The sequence below is a fragment of the Garra rufa genome, chromosome 17 (genome assembly GCF_049309525.1).
Source record: "Garra rufa chromosome 17, GarRuf1.0, whole genome shotgun sequence".
Classification (NCBI taxonomy): Eukaryota; Metazoa; Chordata; class Actinopteri; order Cypriniformes; family Cyprinidae; genus Garra; species Garra rufa.
Genome location: NC_133377.1, coordinates 12,322,544 through 12,346,985, shown reverse-complemented (window position 1 = coordinate 12,346,985; position 24,442 = coordinate 12,322,544). Strand labels below are relative to the sequence as shown.

Sequence of the window (24,442 nt, the reverse complement as noted above, 5' to 3'; positions counted from 1 at the left end):
AGCTTTACATTTTCCACTGGAAATAGCGATGCTATTGGTCTAATAGGATTCAATGATCTATGCTAAGCTATGCTAAAGTGATATCGCCAGAACAGGAGAACGGCTGAATGGATTTCAAAACGGTAAAACTCAACTTATTAACTCGGGGGGAGTTGGAGAATGAGCCTATTTCCAAAAAAAGTGGAGTGTTCCTTTAAAGAAAATCTATTTATGACATTGCTTTTAACAGTTTACTAATTTTAAAGTGCCTTAAACTTTTAACAGTACTGTAGCTTTGCAGGTTGTTTTTTAAAGCATCTTGGAGACATTGTCACATGTTATTTTATTGTTTTAGTTATTTTATGTGCTTTTGTCATTTTTATTTATATTTATTTAGTTAACATTTCAGTTTCTGAACTTATTTCAACTTAATTCAAGTTTAGGGCTTAATTTTTTGTTTGAATATTTGGGTATTTTATTTTAGCTTTATTTCAATTAATGTAATAAATAGTTTAGTTTTACCTAACAATAACAACGCTGCTTAAATTAGAATTTAGAGGTGTTAAATTACTAACAGTTTTGTTTCCATTTGTTTCCAAAACCATTACAAATAATTCCCGTTAACTAAAAACAGTTTCAATGGAATAAATTTCCTTATGAAAAATTACAAATGTTGCTTTGGTATGAAGATGTTTTTTGTTGCATTATTCCAAATAAACAGACTTTGCTCCACAAATGAATGTGTTTGTGACATAAAGCGATATTTGTGATTATACTTTTTTATTTGTAAGTCTCATTTTATTTATTTGTGATAATCTTATATATATATATATATATATATATATATATATATATATATATATATATATAGATTATGTGTGTATATGTAAATTCTACAATGATGAAAATCATCAAAAGGATGAAATATATCAAGATGTCCAGACCTAGTGGCTAAATGTGTGTGAGTTTTTATTTGTGTAAAGATGCATTTCACAGGTTTTATGTTTGCCTTAACACTCGTCTCAAAAACGTCTTACTGTGCCAGATTGACACTGTGATGAACAATAATAAACAAACAGATTATGCAAGAATAACAGCCGGTAAATAACTAGCATGTCAGAAAAGGCACATCTGGTTTTGGTTATGACACTCAGTGGCGTGTGTTTATTTGTGTTGTGTAACTATCTGATAGACTAGAAATGTTTAAAGTCAGTGGTGTTTCAGTCACTGATTCTCCAGCTGTATTCTCTGTCTGTCTGCAGGTTGCACATAGGTAAAGGAGTGCAGCTAGAGTGCCGCGGCGAGGGCGATGTATGGATGCGCTGCATGAGCGATCATGCTGTTTTTGTGCAGAGCTACTACCTGGACAGAGAAGCGGGTCGAGCGCCAGGAGATGCAGTGCACAAAATCTACCCAGGGGCCTACATAAAGGTAAAAGAGACAAGCTTTGTTTTGAAACCATGCAGACTGTAGACCTCAGAAATTAAACATTTAAAGGAGAAGTTCACTTCCAGAACAAAAATTTACAGATAATGTACTCACCCCCTTGTCATCTTTCTTCAGTTGTAAAGACACAATTTAAATACTTTTTAACCTCTTGTCTAGCTCTGCGATGCACATGCGAACTCCGGGACAAGACAGTTAGGGTATGTCGAAAAACTCCCATCTCATTTTCTCCTACAACTTCAAAAATAATCCTACATTGCTGCAGAAGTACCGACCGAGTGTTTAAAGTAAAGTGGTAAAGTAAACATGCAAGGAGGGTCAAACACTCTTTACAAAAATAGGTAAAACAGCGATGTAGAACAATTTTGAAGTTGGAGGAGAAAACGAGATAGTTCGACATAGTTTTTCGACATACCCTAACTGTCTTGAACCGGATTACACAGAGTTTGGTGAATAGGGTAATTTTTTTTACTAATAGTTATCATCTTACTTATCCAGTTTTGATTACACTGACAATAGCTAACATTTTTTTGTATTACAAGTTTTCTAAAATGTTAGGTTTAAATATGCAAATGAGGCATTATTTAATTAAATATGTGCATACATTTCTAGTACAAAATTCTAAACACTGGATGAATGCAGTTTCAAAATTCTTTATTTATTATTTTTGACATATTATTATTTTGACATATTAGAGTCAAATGTTTTTACAGAGGGGATTTTGGGAATCTCTTTTGTCTCTCTATAATTCAGAAACAACTTAGAACAGACAATGCATTTTTTACCATTTTTGGGGGAATAAAATGTATAAAATCAAGCAAATTATATATGAACAAATCCCTCTGTAAAAACCTTCAGAATATAAACAGGAATAAAAATATCAAGTTTGGTGTGTGTAAGTGTTACTAAAGTGGAGATTTATGGCTCAGTGTAGGAGAAAAAACTCATTTTGTAAAAACGGCCTTTAAAAATATGGATTGTAATTGAAATCTATTGACACAAATAGATAAAGTGCTATAAAAGAAACACTTAAGAGTGTCTTTTGGGTGTTTTCTTTCCACTAATCTGAAAAAAATACTTTATGAAACACCAAAAAGCCCAAAATCTCAAACTTGAAAGGTGCATGAAAAAACTGCAACAGTGTCTCCCCTTAAACTGCATTTTGGAAGTTCAAAATCATGGGCACCATAGAAGTCCACTATATGGAAAGCATTCCTGAGATGTTTTTCTCAAAAAAACTGAAGAAAGAAAGAGTGATTTATTTACATTTTTTAAATTTAAAATATACATAAATATTTAAAAATGTCAATAAATCATAGATAAGTGTAGACAAATTTCTTATTTATCCTTATTTGAAACACTGCTTTGTGCTGCAGAGTTTAATAAACTTAGTATGATCCCAGTATGTTTTAATTTTCATGTTAGTGAAGTCATGCAATTATAATTACTCGTATCTCAAAAAAATCAAGAAAAGGTTCTCCTAATATGACCCATCGATGTGCAGTGAATACCTTTGTGCACTTGAGAGCTCTGTGTGTATTTTTGCTTCCTGTCACATTAGATTTGCTTGATCCAGAGCTTGACTTTCTTTAAGCCTGTCCAAATGACTTCTCATCAGCCGTTGTTTGAGGACATAACAGCGAGGTCTGCGTGTGTCATTGCCACACTGAAAACAGAAGAGTGAGTGAGTGTGTTGTTTGGTTTGTGCAGGTCTTTGACCTCAGGCAGTGCCACAGGCAGATGCAGCAACAGGCAGCAACAGCGCAGGCGGCGGCGGCAGCACAGGCCGCAGCGGTGGCGGGGAATATTCCCGGACCGGGAAGTGTTGGTGGAATCGCTCCTGCTGTCAGTAAGTGTCTGCCAAATTCACCTTGACCCCATTTGGTTTTCAGATTACCTTTTAGTGCTTAATCTTATTACTCATCTTTTATTTACATTTGAACAAAAAGTGGCATGTCCAAAATTATTCATACCCTTCTCAATAATCAATAGAAAAGCGCTTCCTAAAATTGCTGACCAGCTTTTTGCATGTCTCCACTGGTATTTTTGCCCATTCATCTTTAGTGATGAGCTCCAAGTCTTTCAGGTTGGAGGGTCTCCTTGCCATCACCCAGATCTTTAGCTCCCTCCACAGATTCTCAGTTGGATTTAAGTCAGGACTCTGGCTGGGCCACTGCTAAACGTTAATGTTTTTGTCTGCTAACCATTTCTTCACCACTTTTGCTGTGTGTTTTGGGTCGTTGTCGTGCTGGAATGTCCACTGGTGCCCAAGGCCAAGTTTCTCTGCAGACTGCCTGATGCTGTTGCTGAGAATTTTGATGTATTGCTCCTTTTTCATGGTGCCGTTTACTGTGATTAGGTTCTCTGGTCCACCGGCTGAAAAACAGCACCATGTTTGACAGTGGGGATGGTGTTCTTAGGGTTGAAGGCTTCTTGCCACCAGCAGAGCCCAGATTCATCAGGATGGCCTTGGTGGTGATCCTTGGATTCTTTTTTCCCTCTCTCACTATCCTCCTGGCCAGCACAGGGGTCACTTTTGGCTTCCGACCACGTCCTCTGAGATTTTTCACAGTGCGGAACGTCTTGTATTTTTTAATAATACTTTGCACTGTAGCCACTGGAACTTCAAAACATTTAGATATGGTCTTATAGCCCTTTCCTGACTTGTGAGCAGCCACAATGCGCAGCCGCAGGTCCTCAGTGAGCTCCTTTGTCTTAGCCATGACTGTCCACAAACCAACAGCTGCGAGCTTCTGTTTTTCAGCTGTTGAGTTGATTAAAACAGCTGTTCCCAATGAATCAGGGTAATTAGGATGCTTTAGAACAGCTTGGACTATTTGGAATGGTATAGAACTTTGGATTTTCCCATAGACTGTGACAGTTTGCAAAGGGTATGAATCATTTTGGACATGTCACTTTTTGTTCGAATGTAAATAAAAGCTGAGAAATATTTTTTCCACAATGGCACTCAAAAGCTCTCGAATTTCATTAAAATGATCTTAATTTGTTTTCTGAAAATGAACGACGGTCTTCCAGCTTTGGAACAACTTGAGGGTGAATAATTAATGACACAGTTTTCATTTTTGGCTGAACTATCCCATTAATAGCTCTTTTCAGATCTGTAGCCTGACGTTGGGAATGTTTGTTTCCAGGTCTCTCGGCAGCAGCAGGGATCGGTGTGGATGATCTCCGGAGGCTGTGCATCCTGCGCCTGAGCTTCGTGAAGGGCTGGGGTCCCGACTACCCCCGGCAGAGCATCAAGCACACCCCCTGCTGGGTGGAGGTGCATTTGCACCGGGCGCTGCAGCTGCTGGACGAGGTGCTGCACACCATGCCGCTGGCAGACCCTGGACCGGCCAACTGAGAGCGAACAATACACAGCAAACACTCACCACACAGATACTGGACTCACTACAGTAAGCGTGCGAAGCGTGCTTCACACTTTTATCAGTCGTTAGAATCCCAGTGGAAACCACAGAAATTCACTACTCTAAAATTCATGTTTTCGAAAGATATTTCAGTGCATTTTATTGTTCTGTAGTGAGTTGCATTTCTTTTCGGGTGAATCTCACCAAAAACAGGTCTAGGTCATATTTTGCGCCAGCATAAAAAATTATATTTGAGAATATGACTAGGGTCATTATGACTAGGGTTGCACTGCAAAAAAGGCTTATCTTATTAGTATTTTTGTCTTGTTTATAGTCAAAATATCTTAAAATTCTTGAATTAAGATGAGTTTACTAAGCAAAATTACATAAAATATTTAGTCTTGTTTTAAGCAAACTGCACTTAATTTAGTTTTAATTTAGACTAAATATCTTGTCATTTGGCTTGTTTAGTAAATACATATTAATTTAAGAATTTTTCGATATATTTTGATTAAAAACAAGACAAAAATACTAAGTAAGATTTAGTTTTTTTGCAGTGTGCAAAAGGGCAGAAGATTTCCAAAAAGTTTCTGAAAACTTCTAAAAAATGCTGGAAATGTACAGAAAAAAAAAAAAAAAAACCTAATTATGACATTTGTAATAATTAAGCACATTTCCCCACCAAATTCTAAATAATTCCCACCAAAATAACTTAAATGTTTCTAGATGTTTTATATTATTATATTACTGTATATTTATATTATACTGTATACAATTTAGAAAAATTATGAAAAATCAAATAAATAAAATATATGTGAGATAACATTTGTACATTATTTTAGTATTTTTGAACAGTCAGTCAGGTAGCATTCTCATTAAATCATATTTAACAGAATAATTATGATACATTATATATCATGATCATTTTAAAATACTATTTTAATGCAAGTTTGGAGGAATGTGCTTTATTATTATGAAAAGATCCTAAAATAAGTTTTGTTTTCTTCATACAGAATAAAATTTTTAGTTTCTATCTCTTGATTTCAAGGTGAAATATGACCTAGACATGTTCTGGATGGGATTCATCTGTTCAAATTAGATGTATATACCTTAGCGCTACAGGTCTACTAATGAATGCAAGTTTACACAGGGTTGATTGCAGATTAAGTTCAGGGAAATAGCTTTATTGTTCATATGCCTTTCTAGCTTTGCACATCATGCAGTTATACTAAGAATATTAGAGGCTAGTTTTGCAATACTGGTAGAAAATGCTTAAAATCTGTCCTTGCGAGAATTTAATTTATGGGTCAATGTCTGAACATAAAACAAAAGGCAAGCATAACCGCCGGTTTTGCAATGGCCTTGGATCCAGAAGTATTTTTCCATTGATTAACTCCAGCTACAAGATGAACATTACAAAAAAATATGCATTTTTAATTTAAACACTGGAAAAAATGCTTTTCTTACTTAGATTTTTTTGTTGTTTCCAGCCAAAATATCTAAAAATTCAAATCAAGAAGATTTTCTAGACGAGTAAAAAGTCAAACTTAAGTGAGTTTTTGTTTGAAACGAGCAAAATAATCTGCCAATGGTTTAAGAAAAATAATCTTGTTTTCTGTTTGAAATAAGATTTTTGGCTTACCCCATTGGCAGATAATTTAGTTCTTTCTAGACAAATAAAAATCATCTTGTTTTCAGAAAAAAACAAGTCAAAATTAAGTGAGTTTTTGCTTGAGACGAGAAAAATAATCTTGTTTTCTGTTTGAAATAAGATTTTTTGCTTACCCCATTGGCAGATTATTTAGCTTTTTCTAGACGAGTAAAAATCGCCTTTTAGAAAAAACAAGTCAAAATTAAGGGAGTTTTTGCTTGAACCAAGAAAAATAATCTGTCAATGGTTTAAGAAAAAAAATCTTGTTTTCTGTTTGAAATAAGATTTTTTTTGCTTACCCCATTGGCAGATTATTTAGCTTTTTTGTAGACGAACAAAAATTGTCTTGCTTTCAGAGAAAACAACTCAAAATTAAGTGAGTTTTTGCTTGAACCAAGCAAAATAATCTGCCAATGGGTTAAGAAAAAAAAAAATCTTGTTTTCTGTTTGAAATACGTTTTTTTTTTTTTTTTGCTTACCTCATTGGCAGATTATTTTGCTTGTTCTAAGCAAAAACTCACTTAATTTTGACTAATTTTCTGTAAACAAGAAAATCATTTGTACTTGTCTAGAAAATCCTTCTTGATTTAAGATTTTTTTTGATATTTTGGCTGGAAACAAGACAAAAAAAATCAAAGTAAGAAAAGCATTTGTTGCAGTGAATGAGTTTGTACAGTATATATTTGAAGTTTAATGCAAAATATTTGTTCAAATACTAAATAGTGAGATTGACTCGAATCTCTCTGGATGAAATGAATGGTGTTTTTACTTCTAGAGCCAGACGGTTGTGCTCTTACACTCTGGTATCACACAAACGCGATCAAAGACGACACAAATGAGGAAGAGACTGTTCAACCTCCATAAACTCAGAATATCTTGAGATCCACGAGTTTGGTAGCAAATGTACATGGCTATATTGGCACTGGTCACTTCAGGAAGCGTTGGAAAGGACCAGCTGCCTCTGAGAGACAAACCGAAGCAGAAGACAGATAACAGGACAAACTGTCAAAACAAAACGTTCATCATCTCTGTGCTCGTGCGGTGTTCCTCTACATGTGGACCTCAACTCAGCTATGTCGCGGCTTACTATCCAGGCATCTTATTAGTTAGACTTGCAATAGCCAGCTCCTTTATTTTCATACCAAAAAAAAGATGAAAAAAAATTTTGTTCAGCTTTAAAATGGTGGTATTAGTATTGTGACGCAGTTCGGTGTTTGTAACCAAATCATTTGCCATGTGGTGTAACTCACCAAAGCCAGATTACCTCATGATAATCAAGCATGAACCCAGTGGATTTTTCTTTATGCCAAAATGTGTCTGGAATCTTCTACTTTCTGGACGTCATGCTCACCTCATACTTTAACCAAATCGAAACAGGGCGTGTCTTGAACCGAATGTAGAGCCTTGATGCACCGACTGACCGATTTTCAAACAACGGGTTTTTTACCAACACCAGTTACTCAGCTTTAGCATTTATCTCACGTCTGGATTGTGACCAAAATTCAGCCCCATACCACTATAACCTTTTGCAAACGGGTAGAACATCTAAACTTCAAACTTCAAGCAATGAACATTATTGTTTTGCTGCCTTTCCAAATTGAAATGTCTATATTTTACTGTACACCTACAGGAAGTTATGCATTTATTGAAAGAACTGAAAACTAATAGTAAAAGTGGAACCTCATTATAGAATATTAAAGTCAACATGAAATCAAGATTCATCCTGTTTACACAAAGACTGAACATTCAGCTTTGACACCACAGGAATAAATTACATTTTCAACCATGTTTTGAAATTGTAAAATTATTATAAATATATATTTTTTTATGGAGCCATGGGCTGAAATGTTGATGGAAGAAAATATGGCTGTAAAATAATAATGGAAGAAAATATGAGATGGGAGGAAAAATGCTATTCTTTCAAAACTATTGCGTTTCACTAAGAAACCTTGCATTTTCTCGCAAAACCTTTGCAATCTTGTGTAACATTTGTGAAACCTTGCACAACATATGCCATCTCTTGGAAAAATCTTCGATCTCTCATTAAAAAAAATTCAAAAACATTTGCGACGCCACATAATATTTGCCTCTCATATAATGTGCAATCTCTCTCAAAATATTTACAATCTCGTAAAACAATTGTGATTTTTTGCAAAAATTTGCAGTCACACAATATTTGCAATCTCTCGTAAAACATTTGCAAAGTTACAGTATTTGCCATCTCTCATAAAACGTGCAATCTTTTCAAAATATTTGTGATTTCTCGTAAAAACAATTGCAGTTTCTCCGAAAAATTTGCAAAGTTGCACAGTATTTGCTATGTCTCGTAAATTGCTTGCAAAATATTTGCAATATCGTAAAACATTTGTGATCTCTCCTAAACATCTGCAATCTCTCAAAACATTTGCAATATCATAAATCACACATCACAACACAATCTCTTGTAAAACAGTTGGAATTTCTCACAAAAATTTGCGATCTTGTAAAATATTTGCAATGTATCATAAAGCATGCATCTCTCGCAAAATATTTACGATCTCATAAAAAATTTGCGATGATAAAAACGTGCAATATCTTGCAAGATATTTGCGATCTTGTAAAACATTTGCAATCTGCCACACATTTGTGATCTTATGCACATTTGCAATTTCGTAAAATATTTGCAATCTCTCATAAAATATTTGCAGTGTCGCATAACATTTGTTGTCTCTTGTAAAACATGCAATATCTTACAAAATATTTGCAATTTCTTAAAACATTTGCAATCTCGTAAAATATTTGTGATGTTGCACAGTATTTGCCATGTCTTGTAAAACATGCTATCTCACACAAAATATTTGCAATTTTTTGTAAACCATTTGCGATGTTGCACAATATTTGCCATCTTTCATAAAACATGCAGTCTCTCGCAAAATATTTCTGATCTAGTGAAACATTTGCGATCTCCTGAAAATTTGCAATCTTTTATAAAACATTTGCAATCTGTCACACAACATTTGCAATTTTGTACAATATTTGCAATCTCTCTTGTAAAACAATTGGGATTTCTTGCAAAATATTTGCAGTCTCTCGTAAAACATTTGCGATGTTGTACAATATTTTGCCATCTCTTATAAAACATGCAATCTCTTGCAAAATATCTGCGATCTTGTAAAACATTTGTAATCTCTTGCAAAACATTGGCAGTTTCGTAAAATATTTGCAATTTCTTAAAACATTTGCGATCTCTCGTAAAACAATTGGGATTTCGCAAAAATGTGCGATCTCGTAAAATATTTGTGATGTTGCACAATATTTGCCATGTCTTGTAAAACATGCAGTCTCTCGCGAAATATTTGCAACCTTTTGTAGAACATGAGCGATGTTGTACAATATTTGACATCTTTAATAAAATGTGCTATCTCTCGCAAAATATTTGTGATCTAGTGAAACATTTGTAATCTGTCACAACATTTGCAGTTTCGTAAAATATTGGCAATCTCTCATAAAACATTTTCAGTGACGCATAACATTTACAATCTCTTTTAAAACAATTGGGATTTCTCGCAAAAATTCTGCGATCTTGTAAAATATTTGCAGTGTCGCACAATATTTGCCATCTCTCGTAAAACGTGCAATCTCTTGTAGAATATATGCGATCTGTAAACGAGTGCAATCTGCCGCACAAAATTTGCAATCTCTCGCATAACAATTGCTATCTCCAAATATTTGCAATTTCTCATAAAATGTGCAATATCTTGCAAAATACATGTGATCTTATAAAACATTTGTGATCTCTCCTAAACATTTGCAATCTTTTGCAAAACATTTGTGATCTCTCACACAACATTTACAATTTCGTAATTAGCATTGTTGTGTAACATTTGTTGTCTCTTGTAAAATGTGCACTATCTTAGAAAATATTTGCAATCTCTTAAAACCTTTGCGATCTCTTGTAAAACAATTGCGATTTCTTGAAAAAATTGCAATCTCGTAAAATATTATTGATGTTGTACAATGGTTGCTATCTCATAAAATGCAAACTCTTATAAAAAAAAATTTTCTTATAAAAAATATTCCAACTCTTTTAAAATGTGCAATCTCTTGCTAAATATTTGCAATCGCTCATAAAATATTTGCCATCTCGTAAAACATTTGTGATCTCTCCTAAACATTTGCAATCTCACAAAGCATTTGCAATCTGTCACACATTTGCAGTCTCGTTAAACATTTGTGATCTCTTATAAACATTCGCAATCTCTCACAAAACATTTGCGTTCTGTAAATCTCAATCTCGTAAAATATTTGCAATCTCTCGTAAAACATTTGTAATCTCTTCTAAACATTTGCGATCTGTCTCACATTTGCAATCTCGTAAAATATTTGCAATATCACACAACAATTGATTACTCGCACAACGTTTGCAGTCACTCGTAAAATATTTACGATCTCATAAAACATTTGAGATTTTTCACACAACGTCTCGTAAAATATTTGCAATCTTTTGAAAAACATTTGCAATCTCTGGTACAACATTTGCGATGTCACACAACATTTGCCATCTCTTGTAAAACGTTTGCAATCTGTCACTTATTTTCAAACTTGAACTTCTCTCACAAAAGTATTGCTTTCCGCAGGGAAATTTGCTTTTTCTCAAAACATTTGCATTGTCTTGTAACAATATTGCCTTCGCCAAAAAATGTTGCATTCGCTCGCCAAACCATTGCGTTACCCTGAGAAACTTTGCACTGATTCACAAAGTTCACAAAGCTTGTTCATATATTGTTCTCCCACCTCATATTATTTCCATCACAAAACTTGTTTCCTGAGGAATGCAAAAATTTGGGAGCAAATGCAAAAGCATTAAAATAATTTTTTTCCTCTCATCAGCATGTCCCTATATGGTCCCCATAGTTTTTACTGCATTTTTGATCAAATAAATGCAGACGTCTTTTAAAAACATTACAAAATCTTACCATCCCCAAACTTTTGAACAATGTTGTATACAATGCCCACTTCACTACAACATTGGGCTGTGAGATGTTAAATTACAGGAGTAAAAGCTTTGCAAATGCCATTTCATGTTGACTTTAATCACATCCTCTCTATTTTCAGTGTTTGAGAAAAGTGTTAGCAGTCACAACTTAAGAGAAACTATTTAGTAGAGGATCGTATGATGTTCAGCGTTCCCAGTTTTGTGTCCATAGTAATAATCTTTGTGCCTTTCCTTTGTTCATAGATTTGCTAAAAAGCCCTTCCCAGTCCATTTCACCTTCTATTGGTCTGAAATGCTCCAGTAGTTTTAAGCAATGAAGCACGTCAGGGATGTTTTAGTCGTCTTACAGTCATCGAGTGTTTTCGGGGTTTCCCACATTTGCAAATTGGGCGATGCAAAAGATGCAAACTCTTCATCTTCAGGGTTGTTCACATCGGCTCAGGTCACGTTGAGAATTACGAGCCTTTTGGGAAATTTATCATCAAGCATAATGCCTTGTTTTTACTTTTTTTCCTTAACTGTCGGTTGCTGTAAAACATTCAATTTTAGATGTCAGGTATACTCATTTGTTTGAATGAGTGCCTTTGTGCTGTACTTCATCGGATACGTGTTACATATACATACACTGCAGATTAAAGGCTAATACAGTCAAGCTGTAGTTTTAATACAGATTTCAAAGGCACTTTGCAATGTACGCAATCGGGGTTGAGTTATCTTGAAACCAGTATGCTATCTTGAGGTCATTTTGGGTCAAATAGATTTAAGCTCTCTCGCATTACACATCTGATAGACACCGCTGTGGTGTAAAAACATATTTGTTGTATTTAAAAGATAGAAACGTTTATAAAATAGTCATAGGTGATCCAAATGTCATTAGCAACTTAAGTGTATAGCTTGCTTAGACCTAAAGGGATAGTTCACACCAAAATGAAAATTTGATGTTTATCTGCTTACCCCCAGGACATCCAAGATGTAGGTGACTTTGTTTCTTTAGTAGAACACAAAGATTTTTAACTCAAACCGTTGCAGTCATATAATGGCAGTCAATGGTTACCAAATCTTCAAGAGTGAAAAAAACATACATAGACAAAACCAAATTAAACCATCCGGCTTGTGCTGATACATTGAGGTCTTAAGACACAAAACGATCGGTCTGTGCAAAAAAATGAACAGTATTTATCATTATTTACCTCTGAATCCAGAGAGTTCTTCTCTTCTGAGCGCGTTTACGTCAGCCCGCGCCTATGGAAAGCCATTTTAGCCTAAAATATACTAAGCGTTAGCAACCCCTAGTATATATACATATTGAGACTACAAGCTAGTTAAAGCCAGCAAATTGAGCTTATTCGCTGTATTTTACAACTACTTTCCCACTGAGGAGTTGCAGAAGCCCCTCCCATGACGCAAATTCGCGTCTGTTGTGAAGCGAATTTCACGCACGAATGAAGCGAATAAACTCAAAATGTTCAAGCTAATAGCGCGATTTATTCGCGCAAGTCGCGTCTGGTGTGAACGCACCATAACGCTTAGTATATTTTAGGCTAAAACGGCTTGCCATACGCGTGATGCGTCAACGTGATCTGCCATAGTAGATGCACGCGCGGAAGCGATCTCAATGTCACTCAGTGTTTACATAGTGCATATTAGCCTCTCAAAATGGTAATTACTTGTGCTTATCCTGATTCTGGCAACCGATTAAAAACTAAAAGATTACGTTTCCTTGTGCGAGCTCATCTGGAAGTGTTGACTTTTCACCAACTACGCTACATTGCCAGAGCACGTTGACACGTCGCGCGGCAGCTGATGTGCACGCGCTTTAAACAGCTGAATGTTCAAAGATAAATAATGATATAAATACTGTTCAGTTTCTTGCACAGACCGATCGTTTTGTGTCTTAAGACCCCAATGTATCGTCACGAGCCGCAGGGTTTAATTTGGTTTCCTCAATGTATGTTTTTTTTACTCTTAAAGATTTGGTAACCATTGACTGCCATTATATGACTGACAGACTGCATCGGTTCCAGTTAAAAATCGTCTACTGAAGAAACAAAGTCACTTACATCTTGGATGCCCTGGGGGTAAGCAGATAAACATCGAATTTTCATTTTTTGGGTGAACTATGCCTCTTAAGGTATGATTCCAAACCATGTCATTGGTTTAAACCGTTGGTTCTCTATCATTTAACGGTTTATTTAGCCTTAAAAGATGAAAATGTATTACAGTCGAACCCATGTGTGGTCCTGACGGACATACAGTTACCGTTTCCATTGTAGAGTATCTTCACTTTACTTCTCCCTCGTTAGCGACTGTGTTCTGCACTGTATTTTAGATTTTCATTCACTGTATCAGTTTAGAAATGACTTTTTGTTCAAGTCCAAAGGATGACTTTTTTTTTTTATTTCTCCTCAGAAATATGTGGCCTAGCCCCTTGTTACGCTTTTGAACGTGTGTGTTTTCACTGATGGGCGCATACTGTATTGTGTAAGGATACTACATGATGAAAAGCAACATGTGTGTCAGTAACATGACAATCACCAAACTGGAAGTCAGATCAACAGCATTCCATATATGAGAACTATTTCTTACAAGTATTTATCAGTATGTTATCCAGTGTGAATATATTTGAATTGACTATTTTATTGATATTGTCATTTCAATTCTTGTTGTTATTATAATTATTCTATTGTTAAAGGACATTCTGCTCCTGTATGTTGACTGTACACCAAAGTAAAAAAAAAAATCATTTTGATACAGGTATGTTTTGTGATGTATTTCTTTGTCTCAGATGATGCTCATACACAGTATATTAACTTAAATGAAGGGTTATACAGTCATGGTAAACCTAGAAATTTTAAAATAGTGCTTTAGATGCCTTGAATTAATAGAATATAAGTCAAGGAATTGTATGCAAATGCACTCTCTATAAAAGCAGTTTTAAAAGTAATCATAAATAGGCTGGAATAGACATGGCAATTCATTAATTAGTAAAGAAGTTCATATTTATATGAATAAAACATCTAAAAATAAAACAATTTTTATACTTTTATTTTAAAATGTAATAAACATCACTTATAAATAAAAGTAAGTTATAAATAAAAGCAATCAAAAACACTTGGTAAGAGAAGATATGGATGTTCATTAATTAATTTAAAAAAGTTAATATTTATATAAATAAAATGTTATATATAAAAAATTAGTTTTTTTTTTAAATTAAATTATTATTAAACATTCAGTTATAAATAAAAGTAATTAAAAACTGCTGGAAAAGATATGGAAATTCATTCATTGTTAAAAAAGTTTATATTTATATAAATAAAATACAATATATATTACAAACTAAAACAATTAGTTTTTTATTTAATTTTTAAAAATTCCCTTATCAATAAAAGTAATCAAAAACAGCTGGAAAAATCACGGAAATGTATTAATTAGTAAAAGTTCATATTTATGTAAATAAAATATATCTAAAAATAAAGCAACTGATATATAATTTTATTTTTCAATTTTAATAAATAATAATAATAATTTAATAATTCACAAACAGAAGACATGGAATTTCATTAATTAATAAAATAAAGTCATATTTATATAAATAAAGTGCAATATAAAAATAAAAAAACTTCAAAAAACTAAAACTTTTTTTCAATTTAATTATTAAAAATTCACTTATAAATAAAAAAAATAAAAACGCAAAAGACAAGGAAATTCATTAATTCGTGAAAGTTCATATGTATATAAATGAAATATGATATATAAAAAAATAAAATACTTTTATTTTTCAATTTTAATAAATAAAAATAATATAATAATAATTCACTTAATTCACATAAAAGTAATCAAAAACAGCTGGGAAAGACATGGAAATGTATTAATTAGTGAAATTTCATATTTATGTAAATGAAATATATATAAAAAAATAAAACAATTAGTATATTTTATGTTTAAGGAATAATAATAATGATAATAATTTACTTATAAATAACAGTAATCACAAACAGCTGGAAAAGTTAGTAAAAAAGATAAAAATAAAAATATAATTTTTAACATTTTAAATGATAATAATTCACTTATAAATTAATTACAAACAGTTGGAGAAGACAGAAATAATTGAATTATTTAAAAAGTTCATATTTACATAAAATACTACATATAAAAAACTAAAACTAGTATATTTTTTTCAATTTAATTATTACAAATTTACTTACAAATAGAAGTAATCAAAGACAGCTGGAAAGACAGAAATTCATTAATAAATAAAAAATGTTCATATTTATATAAATACAATATGTTTAAAAACTAAGACAATTCGTTTTTTTCAATTTAGGTATTATTAAAAATTCACTTATAAATAAAAGTAATCAAAAACAGCTGGAAAAGACATGGAAATTCATTAATTAATGAAAGTTTATATATTTATGTAAATAAAATATGAAATATAAAAAAACAATTGGTATATATTTAATTTTTCAATGTAATAATTTTAAATAATAATAATAATTTGCTTATAAATGACAGTTATCACAAACAGCTGGAAAAGACATGGGAATTAATTTATTAGTCGAAAGGTAATACTTTTATAAATAAAACATGATATCTAAAAATAAAACAATTAGTATATAATTGTATTTTTACATTTTAATAATTAATATTAACAATAACAATAATTCACTCTTAAACAAAAGTAATTACAAACAGCTTGAGAAGGTATTAATGTTCATTAATTAAGAAAAATTATATATATTTAAAATAATATATTTAAATATATTTATATTAATATTAAATAATATATTATAAAAACTAAAACAATTAGTTTTTATTTATTTAATTTTTATTAAAAATTCTGTTATAAATAAAAGTCAATCAAAAACAGCTGGAAAAGACATGGGAATTAATTTATTACTGAAAGCTCATATTTATGTAAATAATATATATATATTCTTATATATATATAACATTCTTATATATTTTATTTTTCAATGTGATTATTTTAATAATAATAATAATAATAATAATTCACTTATATATAACAATAATCATAAACAACTGGAAAAGACATGGAAATTCATTACTGAAAAATGCATAGTTATATAAATATTAAATGAATATTTAGTTTTATACAATAAAATAATTGGTATATTATTTTAATTTTAAATGTACTTATTAATATAAAAGTATAAAAAATCTATTTATTTACAAATAAAATATTTTATGATTTATATGTAATGAAAATTAAATCTACTTCAGTAATGTTTATAAAAATAGTCTACAATGTAAGAATAGAACAGGTCGTGCGACACTTCAGGTTCATACTGTGCTCTGTTTGTTCCTCATTATGGTCTGTAGGGGGAGCTGAAGGGATAGTATATGATTTCAGGTTGAGTCTGCGCTGCATCCGCCCTGAGCATCACCACCATCACCATCATCATCCTCGTGCTCGCATCTGGAGCGGAGGAGGAGGTGGAGGAGGCGGGAGCGCGGGCGCGTCACCGAGCGCATCCTTAAGGAGCGCGCAGGCACAGAAGAAAACATCCTACAGCTCGGCCACCCATTCAGCTGGAGGATCGGCCTGGAGAAATTCATGGAAATAAAATAGAAAATTCATTCCCTTTGGTTTTTATTTTTTGTTTTATGATCACAGCCAAGCCATCGGACTTCAAAATGGCTGAAATAACGAATTTAAAACCAACCTACGGTAAGTCAAAATGTCTATCTATATTTACGTAATGATACTGAAGCTCTATGGAAACGGCGGTTAGGCGGTATCACTTGTAGTGTTAAATTGTGTTAAATGATTCTATACCAGTTTATTTAGTTTTTAATTCATCTCTAGATCATATTTGAGATTAATGGGATTATTATTTATTTATTCACTAAATATCCCGAGCAATATTTACCTCGCGGGTTGTTTATTATTATTTAGGACATTTTATTTAGAGCTAGTTTATATTCTATTACATCATATTTTAGTAACGACATTAAATACCTTATAATAAAACAGATAAATAATAAAATCGTAATATTCAGCATCCAAGTGTTTGCGTAACGTTAAGTGTAAAGTGCAGCACCGGAAATACGCAGACGAAGCCTGATAGACACACGATTCACCTGATAGACACATGAAGTGTGTTTATCTGCACACTTGATGAATTATGGCATTTAAAACAATAGGAATAAATGTAATTCGTGTAAAAAGCCGCATTTGGATCAACAAAACTCTCGCATCGCTGTGGCACTGCGTGCATGACGTCATGTCTGTTGAGTGCACGAGCATCAGCTGGAGCTGTTCACGTCCTGCTGCTTTATTCATTGGTAACAGTGAAATGGATAACACTTTACTCGAAACATCCGTATATAATGCAGTATAACGATATTAATAATGCCTAATGTGTATTAGGGTTAAATTTATTCATAAATAATCGTAACCACTGTTATTACAGTTACAGTTATAGCCGGCATTACTAGCCTTTTCCACAGTAAACTGATCATATATATTACTATAAATCTACTATATATCATATATTACCATATAAGTTGCCTATTATGTCCTAATACATTATAATTATGCAAAAAATGGGTGTGTTATAAGATATCATAAATTAAATATCTGTTTATTACACCTTTATATGAACCTTATATTGTTGTTCCTATTTTTACAAAGCATAAATTATTTTAACAGGACTGAATAGGTATGATATGATTATTAACCCTTTCAAAACACTCAAAAAGCAAAATATTTAATGTAACTAATTTCAATGTCTGTTTTATTAACAATCACTGTTGCTCTAGTAGCCCGCTCACTGTAATACACTAATAAAATCTATAAAAATATATTGTAAATAATGGACTGGCCATAAAATGATGCTCAGAAAATTATAGAGAATCAAAATGATCTCATTGATTTAAAAATCCAAGTTCTTAAGCATAATTGTGTTTGTGTTTATGGGGATTATGTCATGCGCCAGGGGGAGGCGGACAGTTTTGACGCGTTTCCTGGTGGATGCGTGTGATGTAGTTTGGGTCAGGTATTTTAGGAACACGTCTGAGGCATCTTGGATCACAACTCGGCGCGTGGGAGTTGCCTGGAGACAGAATCAGCAGCAAGATGTGTGCTTGAGAGGAAAATAACCAGAACCAGTCCAGCCAGATAAACAGAGATTTAGGATTTCGATAGCCATGAAGGAAATAAAACCCTTTGCTTCCTCGGTATTACAAGTTTTTAGCGATTTGTGTGTCTGCTCTTAAAGCAAAAATGCTGTTTGATGTGATGTATGTGTGTGTACAGTTATGTGAAGTAGCATTTTGGACAAAGAGATTTGACTGTGGGTGGAGTAATCCAGTGTCACATCGTAGAAATAGGACAGAAGCAGCTAAAAGCATTTTGTAGTGTGCTTAATTGTACTAAATGTACACAGATCTTAAAGCATATTTGGTTACACTTTACTTTAAGGTGTCCTTGTTACAGTGTAATCATACATTTAATTACTGAGTAATATTATTAACTACATGTACTTACTATATTAGAGTTAGAGTTAGAGGATTAGAGTTTGGCTCGGAGTTACTTGTATGCAATTATGCATAATTTATTGTTATTATAATAGTAAGTGCACAGGTTTAGAACGACATGAAGCTGAGTAATTAATAACAGAATTTTCATTTTTAGGTGAACTATCCTTTTAAGTGTGAACTGAATATAATGTTTTAACACTTTTTAAGGCAAGGTGAATAGGGTAAAAAAAATGAACTAATAGTTATCACCTTACTTACTCAGTTGATTGATTACTTTGATAATTGCAAACATTTTTTGTATTACAAGTTTTCTAAAATGGTAGGTTTAAATATGCAAATGAGGCATTATTTAATGAAATATGCGCTAATCTGCATACATTTCTTGTACAAAAATATAAACACTGGATGAAGTCAGTTTCGAAATTCTTGTTTAATTTTTTGACATATTAGCGTCAAATGTTTTTACAGAAGGGATCTCATTTGGTCACTCCATAATTCTGAAAAAACTTAGAACAGACAGGAAGCACTATATTTTTTTACAATTTTTGTGGAATGAAATGTTGTATAAAACCAAGCAAATTATATATGAACAAATCCCTCTGTAAAAACCTTTAGGATATAGACAGGAATAAAAATGTAAAGTTTGGTGTATGTAAGTGCTACTGAAGTGGAGATTTATGGCTCAGTGTAGGAGAAAAAACTCAGAAAACGTCCTTTAAATATATGCATTGTAATTGCATTGCATTGTAATTGAAATCTGTTGACACAAATAGACAAAGTGCTATAACGAAACACTTAACAGTGTTTTTTAGATGTTTTCTTTGCACTAGTCTGAAAAAACACTTCATGAAAAACCAAAAAGCCTAAAATCTCAAACTTGACAGGTGCATGAAAAAAATGTGTTTTTGCCTGCAGTATCTCCCCTTAAATGACAGTTGAAGATTATTATAGTTTAAATTTGTATTAAATGCAGTTAGCTGAATTTTAGAGTGTTTTTTGACACACGTAAGTAGGATACATCTTTATATGTTTATACATCTTTAGTTTGACTTTATTAGAAAGTGCACTTATTTAAAAATGTACTTAAGTGTGTTGAAGGAACATACTGTAGTCATAGTCTTACGAGGCGTTGTATTTCTTTAACATTATGTTATCTTTAAGTACAGTTTTAGAAATATACGGTAACACTTTATTATTTAGAGATCAGTCATAGAAAGTTCTTGAGTGGCCTGTCCAGTCTCCAGATTTAATTCTCATTAAAAATATTTGGTTGAATATGAAGAAAGCAGTGGCAATGTGAAAACCAAAGATTATCAGAGATCTGAAAGCTTTTCAGGTGAGGAATAGGGCAAAGTTGCAGTAGAGAGGTGAAAGAAGCTTCTAAGCACATTCAAGCAGCATTTATTGGTGATTTTAAAGAATAAAGATTCTGTGCCAAATTTGACATTTGGGGGTTGAATAATTTTGAACATGAACATTTAGAGCCAATTTTTTTATTATTATTATTATTATTCATCAACTTACGTTCAAATGTGACCCTGGACAAGGGTCAGTTTGGAATAAATAAGCTTTCCATTGTTGTATGGTTTTTTATGATAGGACAATATTTGGCCGAAATACAACTATTTGATAATCTGTAAAGGGTGCAAAAAATCTAAATATTGAGAAAATCACCTTTAACGTTTTCTAAATGAAGTTCTTTGCAATGCATATTACTAACCAAAAATTAAGTTTTAATAATATTAACGGTAGGAAATTTACAAAATATCTTCACATAATCTTTACTTAATATTCTAATGTTTTTTGGCATAAAAGAAAAATCGATTATTTTGACCCATACAATGTTTTTTTGGTTATTGCTACAAATATATCCGTGACACTTATCCGTTTTAGGGTCACATATTAGCATTTTAGTAGACACTTATGAAGTGTCATAACAAGGCTGGATGCATTAAAGTTATTATTGATAAAAAATTAGGGCTGTCAAATGATTAATCATGATTAATTCCAAAAATTCCAGCTTAATTCCAAAATAAAAGTTTATGATTACATACTATATGTGTGTGTACTGTGTGTATATATTATATATATATATATATATATATATATATATATATAAATAAAATCTAAATTAAATACAAGTATAACTATTCATACATATAAATATTTTTAATCTATACATGTATGTGTGTGTATTTATATATACATAATAAATATACGCAGTAAACACACATTTAGTATGTAAACATAAACTTTTATTTCGGATGCGATTAATAGTGATTAATCGCTTGACAGCCCTAATAAAAATCCTTGGTATATTTGGTGTATCAGTGAAAAAACTACACTTCAGCATACTTAATAAAGAGTACCTGCTGTAGAAAATATTATACTTAAAGGGATAGTTGACCCAAAAATGAAAATTCTGTCAATAATTACTTACCCTCATGTCATTCCAAATCTGTAAGTCCTTTCATCTTCAAAACACAAATTAAGATAAGTAGTCTTTATTAAGTATGCTGAAGTGTAGTTTTTTTCACAAGGGTAGCACTGGTACACCAAATATACCAAGGATTTTTATCAATAATAACTTCAATGCATCAAGCCTTGTTATGGCACTTCATAAGTGTCTATTAGAATGCTAATATGTGACCCTGGACCACAAAAGCAGTCTTAAGTAGCACGGGTATATTTGTAACAATAGCCAAAAAAACACTGTATGCGTCAAAATTAACGATTTTTCTTTTACGCCAAAAATCAATAAGACATTAAGTAAAGAACATGTTCTATGAAGATATTTTGTAAATGTCTTACCATAAATATATTAAAACTTAATTTTTGATTAGTAATATGCATTGTAAGAATTTCATTTGGACAACTTTAAAGGTGATTTTCTCAATATTTAGATTTTTTTGCACCCTCAGATTCCAGATTTTCAAATCTCGGCCAAATATTGTCCTATCCTAACAAACCATACATCAATGGGAAGCTTTTAGCTATTCAGCTTTCAGATGGTAACTGTGTGAGTAGTTTGATTTATATTTATGCTGTATAGCTCCACCCACATATAAATATCATTGGTCTAAAATCCCAATCCACATAACTGTACATTTACACAGCTATTCTGATTTTGTTGCACCATGTAGCATTAATGCTTTTAGCTTGAAAGGACAATTTATGGCCGGTTAGGGGTGTAAATTATTGAAATTGTTGAACCAAGAACCTGGTTTCTAAATTGTGTCCGATTAATCAAACGTCAAGTCCTCTCAGATAATAACAGTGCCTTCATTGATTGAGCAGAGAATCGATTGACTTTGCAGGACGTCATTTTTATGAGCAAAATAGGATCACAAAAATGCTTTCAGGATGGAAGGAGACCAGGTCAAGTCTCAAACGTCAATAGCAGCTCTCTTTTGATTGTTTAATGGAGATTCACTGTCTGATTGGGATTATTAATGCTGGCAGTAGAAGATAGGGTCATATTTTTCTAAATGACGATTTTATTAGTAAAAATCAATGTTCATTATTTTATCATATTTTGATATAATATGCACTTTAAAAATAACCTTTTTGACTTTGTAAAACACAAAGATTATTAAAGTATTTTACAAGAAAAGTGTTCAATATTTTTTACTTTAAAATGTCATGTTTAATTCAATGTGTTACACTGGGGAAAAATGGTAAAAATGATTTTTACTTAGAAATTGCTAGTAAATTTCACAAACAATTACATGGAAAAAGCAAGCAACACAGTGAATAAAACATGACTTAAGAAGTAGAAATACTGAAATAGTATTTTCTATTACTGTACACTAGTATCCTATAAAGGATTTATTACTATTACTTAGATTTATTTGTGTAACTTAGTGTTTTTAGGTTGATTCTGTGTTGTTAATTTTAAATATAATTATTAAACATATAAATGTTTCAAAATTATTCTTCTATCGAATATGTGAGCCTGGACCTCAAAACCAGTTATAAGGTCACATTTTTTAAAATTGAGATTAGGATAGGATAGGATAATATTTCACAGAGATTCAAGAATCAGAGGGTGCTAAATAATCTAAATATTGAGAAAATCACCTTTAAATTTGCCCAAATTAAGTTCTTAGCAATGCATATTACTAATCAAAAATTAAGTTTTGATATATTTACGGTAGGAAATTTACAAAATATCTTCATGGAACATGATCTTTACTTAATATCCCAATGATTTTTAGCATAAAAGAAAAATGTATTATAAAATAATAATAATTTTGACCCATGCAATGTATTGTTTGCTATTGCTACAAATATACCTGTGCTACTTAAGACTAGTTTTGTGGTCCAGGGTCACATATAGAAATAAAAATGTACACATTAAGCACATTTTTAGATTTTATTTTATTATTTCTTTCTTTGGACTGTTAGATAGCAATTAAAACTGATCGTTTTCCAACTCTTCTTACCGCAGAGTAAAAAAAATATTAATAATTTAATTCAAGAGTTGTTTTTGAAGACCAAAAGGCTTTGAAGTGAAGTTCTAGCCTTGACTACATTTGATGTCAGATTATCACACATATCTGCCAGTGTATGTATATCTCATTCCCTCTCATTTTCTCTCTGTCTCATGTGTGTGTGGAGGGTGTGTGAAGCTGCAGTGATCGAACAATGGCTTGATTTATGCGTGTGACTGGTGTCAGAGAGACACGTCTTCTCTGTCCCCGCTGAAATCCAGCACACAGTGTCTCTCTACAACACGACCACTGCTGATACTGCTACTGACATATTACCACTGACAGCCGATATGGAGAGGGAACCGTCCTGACATGGCAGCTAACTAAACCTCTTTGTGATCCTGCTGAACGCAGAGCAAAAGTGCGGATGGCGTATGAGCAAAAAACAAAAGAACGAGAGTCTAGCAGTGCTGAGCATCATTATTCACACCTGTCCACGCCGTGATCCTCTTTCCATAACCTCATCATTTTCCCATTCTGCTTTCTCTTAATTTCTACTCATCACAAACTCCACCCTTTTAAAAGCTCAGCGGTGCCTACTGCCTACAGACAATGGGATCATTTCTCATTTGCGGGCCATTCTGTCCAGCTTATTAATCATGTGCGCCCACACGCGTACACACTCGTGTTCGGCTCCCGCTTGTGTGTCTAGAGCACATTATGGAGTGTGTCATAATCAGAGGCGTGTGTTTGACGTAGATAATGTATTGGCTTTTTTGAGAAATGAGCCGTGCTGACGTACATTAATATCTGTTGAGAGGACTGCAGCGCATTCTGGAGCTTTAAACATCCACTGAAGTGCTTTGAAACAAGTAGCGTTATTCTGCATTGACTAATTTCAAGTGAAACAGGAAGACAGGGCGGGGCATTTTTTAAAATAGCCAGTAGTGTTTTGTTTATATTACAGCTTGGGCAAGAGTTGTTGAACTTGGTGAAGCTGCATTTAACAGCTTATGACAGCTACATATGCCATAACACAAAGACCCTGCACTTCTTTTGCCCCAATGGAAAGTATATTTACACT

The 24,442-nt window shown here is 32.6% G+C and overlaps 2 protein-coding genes across 2 annotated transcripts in view; both read left to right on the top strand.

Moving 5' to 3' along the window:
* Positions 1 to 4,789, top strand: part of smad10a (SMAD family member 10a) — a 44,105-nt gene extending 39,316 nt beyond the window's left edge. The window contains exons 9-11 of the mRNA XM_073821415.1: positions 1,242 to 1,410; positions 3,136 to 3,274; positions 4,578 to 4,789. Coding sequence (XP_073677516.1) covers positions 1,242 to 1,410; positions 3,136 to 3,274; positions 4,578 to 4,789 — 520 coding nt within the window. The remainder of the gene's footprint in view (positions 1 to 1,241; positions 1,411 to 3,135; positions 3,275 to 4,577) is intronic.
* Positions 4,790 to 16,897: 12,108 nt separating this feature from the next.
* syt11a (synaptotagmin XIa) overlaps positions 16,898 to 24,442 on the top strand; it is a 42,778-nt gene continuing 35,233 nt past the window's right edge. Inside the window, exon 1 of the mRNA XM_073822252.1 lies at positions 16,898 to 17,111. Coding sequence (XP_073678353.1) covers positions 17,048 to 17,111 — 64 coding nt within the window. The 5' untranslated portion in view covers positions 16,898 to 17,047. The remainder of the gene's footprint in view (positions 17,112 to 24,442) is intronic.